General features: G+C 35.7%; 1 protein-coding gene across 1 annotated transcript in view; it reads right to left on the reverse strand.

Moving 5' to 3' along the window:
• Window positions 1–9,634, reverse strand: part of LOC129237962 (dopamine D2-like receptor) — a 70,313-nt gene extending 60,679 nt beyond the window's left edge. Inside the window, exon 1 of the mRNA XM_054872964.1 lies at window positions 9,556–9,634. Coding sequence (XP_054728939.1) covers window positions 9,556–9,561 — 6 coding nt within the window. The 5' untranslated portion in view covers window positions 9,562–9,634. The remainder of the gene's footprint in view (window positions 1–9,555) is intronic.
• Between the last annotated feature and the right edge of the window lie 2,501 nt (window positions 9,635–12,135).

Genomic DNA, 12,135 nt, shown 5'->3' on the forward strand with positions numbered 1-12,135 from the left:
TATCAGCATCACCGAACGTCAACTGAAGGAGGCGAACATATTCTACCGTCCCATATCATCAAAACCATTGCTCTCAGAAAAACACATTAAGAAACAACAAAGCAAGAAAATGGTGTCACAGTCCCCAAACGCCAACGCCACTGAAAATGTGCGGAGAATTATGAAAACGTATCTTGCGGGTAGACCAGTCCATGATTTCGTGTGTTAAGTTCGTAAAATCTGGTCCTGTTTGTCGACGAGCTTCGCAGAAAAACTGGTTCAAAACCTGAAGAAGATGCCAGGCTATACTTTACAACGATGAAGACTACACGGTTTATTGAGTAATTGCGACTCGTAATTTTGTACATACTTTCATGTAAGAAAAAATTTAAATATATATCTTTTATACTTCATGAATAAACGCGGACAGACTGTATGTACACTAGTGTTGCAATGTTTCAAAACTTTAGTAGCAATCCACGAAGTTGTACAAAATAGTGGAATTTTTCTCTTCTAATTAAAAGGTACTGGTTGAAGTACCAGTCTGGCACTTCCCAAGTTGCACTAAAGCGCCCTTTTGATACCACTTTGAGACCTTCAACGGGCAGATATCTACTGCCAGTCAAAACTGCTGATGTAGTGAAGAAGATTGATGGGACTTAAGTTGGCGCTCTGCACCAAGCTGTCGAAGAAAAGAACATCCAGTGCTCTTAATCGTTTAGCTGCCAAACCCGGACATTTACAGAGAAAGTGCTCAACAGTCCTTCTCTGGATTATAAAGTTAGGAATTGCCTATCGGTTTGATTAAAAAGGCTCATTTTATTGGCTAGGTTTAAAAGTGGCTCCTTTTAATAAAGAAACAATCACACAGTACATCATGTTTTTAACAAAAGAATATTCTACATATTTGGATTTGCGTTGTATGTGTTTGAACAAAACTATGTAGATAAACATGCCAAACTCTGCTCATATGTATATGGCATGCGGACTTAAAATATTTCTGCACGTTTTTCATATGTAAATGTTGGCAGCTAAGTATGAAACATTTCAATTTTTCTTTATAAACATTTTCATTTATGCTTTGGGATTTCGTTTTTTTTTTAAGATTATTTCACTGGAAATGTGGGAGTAGTTAAAAAAAGTTCGCTACTGTGTACAAATGAAAGTGAGTGCTCCCTATAGAATATCCGGTACAACGACTGGATACTCTCCTAAAAACACCTTCCCATCCATGCACACATACATATGTACATACATGTTCTATGTTGTACAAATATGTGTAATATGTGGAATGGCATAAATGTATAATTTTTGTTGACGGAACGTGCGGCAGGTGCAAATGTGAGCATGCGGCAGAGGACTGGCTTGGCCATTGTTGCCATGTCGATGCTCATTCGCTTGGGAACGCGTGGAGATAACACACCTATTTGTACGTACATGCTTATATATACATTTATATACAGTTGGAGGTGTAGAATTTTTCGCTACTTTTGTTGGTTGAGCTTAATGGTGACCTTTGTTTTGTGCATTTGAATTTTCTGTGCTGTTGCTGTGACTTTGTGATTCCATTGCAATTTGTCCAATTTTTTGCAGATGTCATGGACAAAAGCGGTGCTTAAGCGTATGTGTTCGTTTTTGAGGGGTTTAATGCTGTGCAAGGTTTCGTGATTTTTAGTTAGATACGCGCAGCAAGTACGCGCTGCATCCGGCTGGCGGCGAAGTACCTTACACTCTTCAATTACCGGAAGTGCGACAGGGAAACGACAGCGGAAAGTGCATTGCGACGTGCTGCTGCTGCCGCGTCAATCCGTAACATATCCGTACTATTACGACGTACATAGGTGTGAGTGTGTATGCATATATTTATATGATGTGAAAATATTTGTGGTCGTAAATATATATAATATTGGTGCATATGTATGTGTGTATGTGCAATAGAGCGCTTCACCGAAAAAAGTGGATGCTTTTCCAGCGGAATAATAAAAACTAAAACCTATTATAGTTTTCATTTGCGGAACAAAGTTAAGGTGCACACTACAAATTGGAGGGAAAATGGAAATGGAAAAATGTTAAGATTTACCTTATCCACGCTTGTTAATACTCTCAAAAATAAATAAAGATTGTTTTTTTTTAATATTTCCAAAACAAAAAAATAAAAAATAACAAGGCAAATTTTAAAAGATTGTAAGCTTAAAAGGTTTATTTAAATATTTAAAAAAATTTTTAAATTTCATCAACGGACTCAAAGTAATGAAGTTTTTGTTATTATATTTGGGTGTTTTTTAAAAGATATGTTCAAGGAATATTTGAATAACTCAGCGAAATTATGAGCTATTTAGACGTCTAAAGTATCAATGAAAAGTTATTTTTCCGTCCCATCGATTTTTCATAAAAATAACCGACTTACGTCTCAATTATTAGCAGTGATTATTATTTAAGAGACCTCTAGCGGGTCAATAAGTCAAAGAGGAAAAGTTTCATTGTAGCGAAGGTAGAGAAAAGCCTGCTGCGGACATGCCGTCTTTAGATGATATGTACTGATCGCCAAAATTTTTACGTGTCAGGCAACGTTTTAATGGCAGAACAGTGATGTCAAATCTCACTGCATGGTTGTCTAATAGACAATGTCCGGAAAGTACACCCGAAACTTTCAAGGGATCCCTCGAGCGTCGTCGATCTATGGGAGGCTACAATTATTTCGCGATCATGCAAGTAGGCGAATTTGTCCACTGCTGAGCTGACTCGATGCACATTTTTCCTGCAGCAGATCACAGATTGTCAAGCGAACACTAAATCTCTCATTGCGCTAGGAAGTCACTTTGTGGGTGCCCTGCCTAGTTAGGTCATTAGCCATGCATCTTTTTCTTCATGCTGCTGTGACCAGGCGATCATATGAGCTTAATTTCAAAGTATTCTTAAATGCCGTCTATAAGCAAGATTGGCATTTTTTTTATTAGTTCAACATCAGCGCGCCAGAGTGCCAGTCTTCCATTGGCTGTCGCAACAAATGTTTACATAGTCGATAGTTATTGCACACGTGAGCAGACAGCTAAGCTGTTGCATAAGCCCGGAATTTTCAAAAAGTCGATTTTTTTACGGATTATTACTCTTTATAGTTTTAGGCATATTTCTGTGGAAGTCAATTGTAAAAATTCCCCATAGATACAAAGTTATGGTAGAAAATGTAACTGCCCGACGAGAGTTTGATGCGCACAAGTTGCTGTCCTTCGTTGAGGCATCGACCTCGAACGAAATGCGCTTGAAAGTTTAAACTCGTTTTTCTCAAAACTGCTTTTTTCGGCACGGTCTGCATGATAACTCATACAGTTTTTAATATTTTTTGATGCGGTTTTTTTAAATATTCGAAAGTGTTTTCTCTATAGTCTGTCGAGCCGTATTTTTGATATTTTTATTATAAAAATTTTATAAACATAATATAATTAAAAACTTTTTTTAAAATGCCGTAAATTGCAAAATTTTCGAAATTCAAAAATCAGGCTATGTCAAAAATCTATACTATGTATAACTAGAACTTTATTTTACAATAATTTTTGTACTTTCTGCAGATCCATTAACGTTGCAAGAGGAAATAATGCAGACCCTGAAGTGACTTTTTTCCTTGTACTTTGGGTCACATGATTTTTATGAACTAATTTTTGTAAGGAAAAATTAAAATTTTTTTTTTATAAAGTTTAAGTACTAATAAACAATGTATACAATTCTTTATATTTATTTCTATTGTTATCCCTTCTAAAAACAGTTTTTCTTTTAGCGCATTTTTGGCGCTGCTGGACATATGAAACCCCTTAAGTGATACTTTAATAGTGGCCACCCCCTGATGGGGGGCTCCTCTCAGAATACTGTTTCATCAATTTTTTTTTTCCAATTCCGAGGTATTCATGAGCAAGTTCACCAAGCCTTATCTTCAAATGCTGCACCCCGCCCACTCTTTCCTTGAAAAGATCGGAATAGAGAAGGTACCTCTTCGACAGTAAAATATTAGACAGTAAAATACTTGAACATCTAATTATTACACTGGTAATGGTTGGGTTGATTTTATTTTTAAATTCCGTTTTTTTTAACTATACAATATGACGCCTTCACTATCATCTGTTGCCACTCACCAAAAATCAACTTCTGACTCCATAATCGATTAAACGATGGGAGTAAAAAAGGAATGTATTCACAGTTATCGCGTTTTCATCTTTATAACTGAACATTTACCGAAGCGTCATCTGCTTTTCCATCCCACTTCTCATTGCTTTTCTTTCGTTGGTTAGGTGCTGCCAATGAGTTTTTAATTGTAAGAACTTAACTAAACAATTTTAAAACTTAACTAACCTAAAAGGAGAATACTTAGTTAAAATACCTTTCAGCTACATTACAAACATATTAAGTTTTTATGCATATCGATGCTATATTTCCACTGCCTTTGTGGATGTATACATTTTAAATTTTACGAGAAAATTATGTTGTGAGAGGCGAAGATAAAACGTCACTTCTGTTCATACTGTGCTAGCACGACGGAAGCTCAATATATTTACGTATCAATTTCATTCGCCGCTTTAAGTACCTAGTAATTAAACGCGATTACGAGTAATGCCACACTTAATTATATGTTACTCATACGCACGGTTGTTCACGTAAGAGCTCAATAATCTGTACCAACGACGACGTAACCAACCATTCCGATAGCCCGTAAGCTAAGGAGTGAGTAAAGATCGCGGATGAGTTATAGCTATATCCGGTATGTGTACATATACAACACCCCCTCCACATGGATGGGTGCGTGTGTGTGTTATTAAATGGTATACACGTACAAGATTCAGCACTTAAAGAGTTCAAGTTTCCCATTGGATTTCGATATGCTTGCATTTGTGTTAAGAGCGCTCAAATAGCAGAAAATATTCGTAAAGAAAAGGAAGCCTGACTGGATTTCTTAATTGAAGGTAGAAAAACTCATCTGCCTACTTTTTGTTTATAGCGACCCATTTACTTGTAAGTAAGTGCTCCTAAAATAGTCACGCACGTACATACATACATACAAACATAGGTATGTGTATAAATACATGCACGCGAATTTGTTTGTATTAAAAATACCCACTCTATGTTATTTTCACTGACAGGTTACCTTATAAACAGTGGCTGTGCAGTTGTGTGCGTGTGAAAGTAGTTAATCTTTTTTTCTTGCATTTTTACCTTTAGGCGTTTTTGCACTTTGCCAAATTGCAGAATAAAATCATAATTTCTGTATGGGAGGTAGAGCGGAGTGTAAATAAAAGGTAATAATAATAATATTGAGAATGTTACGCGTATTTGTAGCTATATGAGAAAGTGTATGAAATCACTTTTTATGATCCCAGAGCGAAGCGCATGCAATATACATATAATTTTTTATACTTTTTATGGCATACATAAAGAAATCATAAATGTATTGAAATTTTTTTAATTTTATGTAGTAGTATTGCTTGGTTGCGTAAAGGTTAAAAATTCCGCATAAAAGGCAGTGTAAGGATGTACGATAGTTTTTGGAGGAATATTGAACATAAAAATATAAAGTAGCCACATACACCTATGTGTATGTTCATATATTAGGGTTATTCGCATAACACCCTCAAAACATATTTGAACCGTATGGAAAGCAAAGCATTTTCTAGTCTCCTTCCGCTATCCAAGAAGCTTTCGGAATTGAAAATTTTATTATTGTTGATGTCGTCAAGGAAATTTCAAACTCAAAAATTAAAGTCAAGTCAAGGATATGACTTGACAGCCGATCTGCTTGAACATAACTTGAAGTATTAATAAAACCCACTTCAATGCAGACTTCAATTCAAGATTTCTGAAACTAAAATATTTCTTACGCCGGCAAAAAATTCCAATGAGGTCACATCCTAGCTCCCAATAGCATTACCTCCAGTAATCTGACAAATTATTTTCCAAACGCCTACAGCAAATAATAGAAAACAAACAGCTAATACCTTCTCACCAATTTAGTTCAGGTCAGTCAAAATCAGGCTTACCCAAACATTAAAAAAATAGAAGTGGGCGTACCTCAAGGCAGCATTCTTGAACCAGTACTAAGTAAAAATTTACCCTACCCAGCAGACTTACCAGTTTTACTACAAATAGCGTAGTCACATTTCCCTCTGATAAATTTACACTAACTGTTGGCGACAACCAGCACGCTTCAAACTAAAAGATACAAGCATCGGTAGATGCACTAAAACCTGGTATATTAAACAAACCGAGAGTAAGTCTGTACACGCTGACTCCACAAGAAAGAAGATTACCTGGTGAAAATATCCTTAATTACAGTGCTTTAGTAATACTGCTAAATACTTGGGAATGACTTTGGACACAGGCTAAAATGGAAGGAGTATGTCAAAATGAAAGCTAACGAAATTGACATAAAATCAAAAAAGCTTAAACGGTTGACTGACAGAAACTCTAAACTATCAATACAAAACAAGTTACTTATTTACAATCAAGTTCTAAAGCTTCTATGGACATACGGCGTTCAATTGAGGGGATGTACCGCTGCTTCAAACATCGACATCATATAACGCCAACAAAATAAGGTGCCCAGAGTCATGGCCAATGCTCCTTGGGATGCAAGGAATGCCGATCTGCACAACGATCTGGCGGTGGAAAAGGTTGCCATCGTTATACCTGTCTTTATTAGAAAGTATGAAAAAAGGCTGGAAAAGCACATAAATCCGGAGGCTTTAGCTATAGAGAAGTCATATACACAAGAATCCTACAAAGAACCAAGCGCCGAGACTTAGTGTCTCGTTATGTTGTAAAAGTTTTATTGTGTTTATGTTATCAATTAAGCGGTTAAGGGTAGACAGAATTAAAAAAAAAAAGGATTTTATTTATACCATTTTCTTAAACTAGAATATCTTAAAAATATTGTGTGAAAATTTGAAGTGAATCCGACATATACTTTTCGAGTTATTCTACAATTAAGAAAGGGCGCTCGGGCGCTCCGGAGCTGCCAGGACGGCTGAAGAGCTATTATATGACCCAGGAATAGATAGCACAGTGTAAGTAATTAAATAATTCGTATAACTCTACATAAATCAATAGCAAAACTTTAAATGCATTTTTCTCAAAACAATGTTTTTTAACTGATGATCACTGTAACTTAAAACCAGCTTGGTAGATTTCAATAAAATTTATACTGGATTTGAGAACCATAAAAAACTCGTGCCTGATCGAAGGCTTTTTTAATTTCGATTTTTTTTAACAATTAATTCTCGTTTTTTTTTCTCGAATATCTGAAAAATATTTCCTGAGGCCGCCATATTGTCAATTTTGAAAAAAAAAGTTTCAACACAAGATTAATAAAACTAGTTTCTCATGTCCGATTGATTTTAGATATACCACCAAGGACTTGTATATACCTTTATAGGTATATATATATATATATGTTACAGTGAAACACCGAAATCTGGAGAATGTCGACTTTCACCGGTGAATACCCTTATTTCTGACTTACACCGGTAAATGTTGACATTCACCATGCACTAATGGTACGTGTATAAAGCTGCTTGCAGATACTATTTTTATGTGCCAGTTGGCTTTCGGTATGACCACTGCTCAATTTTTTTTATAAGCATTAACAGTTTCTTCAAGCTGTTCTTCGGTTTCAGAAGTATTGGCAAATTCTTCAAGTTATTCTTCAGTTTCAATATTTGTGATTTGTTCGCCAGGCAGAAAAGACGATGCTATGCCTCTTTTTGCTTTAACGCCAAACATGGCTTCATAAGAATTTTGGCTTAATCCTTCATGGTATGTAGTGTTCTTGGCAAATTGAACAAAGGATAAACCATCCGACCATTTATTTGTATCGTTATCGTTCATCCATGTAGTTAGCATATTTTGTATACCCTGATTGGCCCTTTCAACTGAGCCTTGTATTCGAATGTGAAGGCTTTGCATGAACTATTTTATCATTTTTCCACAAAGCGCATATTTCGGATATCACTAGATTACTAAATTATCTGTCATTATCTGGTTGCAATATTGCTGGTGTACCAATCTGTCTTTCACTGCAGATCTATCAGATCAACTTGACATCTTGAGTTTAATTCAGAACTAACCATTGGCTTCACAACAATGCCTTTCTTAGGAGCACTGTGTTTCATTTGACACTGTTTGCAAAAATTTAAATACAAAATTAAGCATACGCGTTCCTTCTCCAGGGCCCATGTGTGAGTTTTATGGACGTTTTAATCGTCTGTAATCCAAACGTGTCTTGCGTTTAATTTTAGCAGAAACCACTTCAGAAACAATTTTTGAATACTTTTCTTGAGAAAAATGAAACCATTTGTCTTCTCGCTTACCTGCAATTAATGCTTGTAACTTAAAAAAAAAAATCACGATTTACTGCAGTATCCATTTAGTATAAATAAGGGACTGATACAGCTGATTGACTCCAAGCAGAACAAATGATTTGGCGGGAGGAAGCCAGTCACCAGAACAGATTTGAAAATAACTCCAAAATAAATAAAATTAGTTTCTAAAAATATTTTTCCAAAAACTAGCCTCGGATAATGAAAGAGTAAGTAAGTTGGAATACTTTTGCACACAATGTTTTAAACATTTTATCAACGGAATCAAAATATGTATGCTATTTTTTACTTTTCTTGCGAAGATAGGTTTAAGAAAAATTCAATAATTCAGCCACATTTTGGACGCACTAGACTTCTAAGGTATTGGAAAGATACTTTCTCGCTTCTTGTTATTTTTAACAAATTTATCCACGCACGTCGTTCTTTTTTGAAATAAATTTACTAAATTTTTTTTATAAAGAACTTGATTTTTAGAGGAGATTCTAAATTGGTATAGCTTATGTAAATCTGAATATTTTCCGTGGAACTCGTGGAAGCTGAGCCAATTTTGACAGTCGATATGATAGCTCAGAGGTTAAATTCATCGCATGGAATAGTTCACAGGCATCTGGTTCAGTTGGGAAAGGTTTCAAAGCTGGGAAAATGGGTTCCGCATAGACTTTCCGTCGCCAACCTTCAGCAGAGAGTGAATGTGTGTTTTCAGCTGCTGCAACGGCTTGAAAATTAAAGTTTTTTGAACCGTATCGTTACTGGTGATGAAAAATGGGGCCTTCACAATAATTCTGTTGGCAAACGCCAATGGTTAGATAAAGATGAAACACCAGAACCGACCTCTAGAGATGACCTTCTCTCCAAGAAGATTCTCCTGTCTATTTGGTGGAATATGGCAGGTATTCTTTATTATGAACTTCTGAAGTCAAACCAGACGATAACTTCTGATTATTATTCCCATCAGCTATCAAACCTGAATGAGGCACTTAAAAAAAACCGGTCGTCTTTAGTGAATAGACGCAAAGTTTTGTTTCACCACGACAACGCAAGTCCTCATACCGCAAGGCAAACATTAGGCAAGCTGAACGAGCTCGGATGGGAGCTAATGCCACATGAAGAAGTCTTATAATTTATTAAATTTTGTAGCTCCGTTGGAAAAACAGTACTGATCTTTATTTAAAGGAAATATAATAATAATATAAGTACATACTTACATAGTTACACTTACATGCATGCATAGAAAATGTGTATGTATGTATGTTGTCGTTGCTACTTCACAAAAACTTTTTGCATTATGTGAATGTACCTTATTTGCCTTGGTGCCCTTAATAGTTTTAGTATAGAATAGGATCCATTAAGAATAGTTTTCGAAAGGACATGAAAGAAAATAGAAATGAAAGTCATCGAAGAATGCTGCACATAATAAATTCAATAGTTACCCTCTTTCCACGCGAGCGACAGAGTGGCACAGGCCGCATGAGATGGGCATTCCTGTTTGCTTTGATGCCGAAACATCAAAAGCAAAAGTGTGTTTGGCGTCGGAGTCTAAATTAATTAATTATCATATAATATGTTAATTCGCAATTACATTTGGAATAAGAGAGCAGTGACTAATTTGTGGATGCAGAGTACACAACAATATTCAACGGCGTAATGTAAGGTTCTCAAGTTGATATCGATAACGCTGTAGGAAAAATATTTAGTTCTGAAACAACACAAACACGTCCAAAAACGTATTTTTGTGGGTTTTTACCGCCACTTTTCTCTAATCTAGACTCAAAATCACTAATAGCGACAAAAAAAAAAAAATACGCGTTCGGTGGTTTTCAAATTTTTGAATTTCTGTTAGCTATTTTGGCATGACATGGAGTGACATTGAATTTGTATATCGCTTCCATAGTAACCCTGGGACAGCTGTTCATGGCACCAGTTATTGTCAAGCAGGCTTGTCTTTGAATACTATCAAGTAGCTGATTAGTGGTAGTTGCTATCTACGTGCAAGTCTCTTTCACGGCATTTGAATCTAACCTAACACAAGTTGAGCGGCTTATGAGATTTGTATACGTTGGAGATATTTGAATTTTGAATTATAAATTTAGAATTTAAGATATTTATAAAATTTTTTCAGACTCAGCGATTTACTTTTATATTCACTGGATCTGTTAATTCGCCTAAACAAAATGCCTTTTAACAATTTGCAAATCATCTGAAAACTGAGAAATTTCCATACAACGAAAAAAGCTTAACTTTTCAATGGAGCGACATTTTTTGTTGGTTGTGGATGCAACGCTATTATGCCGCAGTTGATCGCTTGAGAGCAAATAAACAACGCAATCGCTTAGCTGAGGTGGAATCTAAGGTGCGAGTTGACTTTGATTAAATTTTAACGTGTACGAACCGAATTGTGGTAGCGGTGTCACTCTCCATCTGAAGCTGGCACCTGGTAAATGGCAATAAGCAACTGATGGTTGACAGTGTTGGCTGGAAATGCAATTATCTGGCTGTCATACGGCCAAGCAATCATGCATGAATGAGCTTATCGCCGTATATGAGAAGCTGAGCCTGCCTATAGGTGCACATATAACTATGTATGTATGCAGGCACGCAACCAGGAATTCTTTCGAGGGGCAAGGGGGGTTTTGTACAAGATTCTCTTATTGTTGAAAAAAAAAACAATATTATTATTAAATAAGACCAAAAAGAAAAAAAACACATTTTTTTAGTGAAAACAGTTACATTCATGGCCACGCAAGTCTTAACAATTTTATAAGGTAGATATGCATTTCAGCTGAAGTTTTCGCGGCTATTGTCGAAATGATTTGAATTTTTATTGTGATATTTGCAGGTGCTTGTATTTGGAATTGAAGTGCAAAATATTGATAAATATACTTAGCAGTTTGTGAGAAATCCTGCATTAAACAGAATAACTTCAAAATGTGTACTACATATAAGCAATTAACTCGTGCTCAAATGTCGATTATTTTAAGTTTGAAAAGAAAAAAATAAATATGTAAATAAATAACGATTACTGCTTTGGATGATAGCGAGAAAATTTAGACAACAGTAATACCTAAATTGACACACACAACCAGGATGATCGTTTGGAGCGTCAGAGGCTCTAGTATCAGATGGTGTTATTCACAGGTTCATAGGATAGGAGATTTCCATAGAAATAACAAAGAAACTAAAGAGCCCTTCAAATGTAACAATAAGAGCGGGACCAATACCAGGAGGCCACAGAAATATTGTTTGAACGCATGGAAACCAACTTTGTACTAAAAAAAGTAGGCTTGCTCGGTTGGAATGAGCAAAATCGCGCCGGGGTCCTTTACTCTTTGTTGATGGGCTGATGAACGCCCAAAACTTGTATCCGATTTCATTGTCTCCAACGTGAACGACTTTGCCCCATGCCATGACAAATTCGGTATGTTTTGATATGGTATTTAATGACCGATATATTCTGATGTTTATGATTAATAAAAGTTACATCTGTCGCCAATTTAAACAGCTGTTCGTAAAACTGGGAAATCGTTATTGATTTCGCGTTCATGAATTTTTTGATATTTTCTTTTTGACAGTGAATTCTCGGAAATTAAGTTACTGGCAAGTTGCTGGATAATTTTTACATGAACAGACCTATTCTCAAAGTTGTCATAAAGCCAAGCAAAATAAGGCGCTACAAAGTCAAAAGGTTGAGAAAGCAAAAATGAGAGCGGAAGTTAGGGCCAAAATGTTTTTTTTATATAGTCTGTGTCAGAAAAAAGGAACGCCGATTATTCATGAAGTATAAAAGCTATAAAGGTTTAAA

This window comes from Anastrepha obliqua, chromosome 2 (genome assembly GCF_027943255.1).
Source record: "Anastrepha obliqua isolate idAnaObli1 chromosome 2, idAnaObli1_1.0, whole genome shotgun sequence".
NCBI classification, from domain to species: Eukaryota; Metazoa; Arthropoda; class Insecta; order Diptera; family Tephritidae; genus Anastrepha; species Anastrepha obliqua.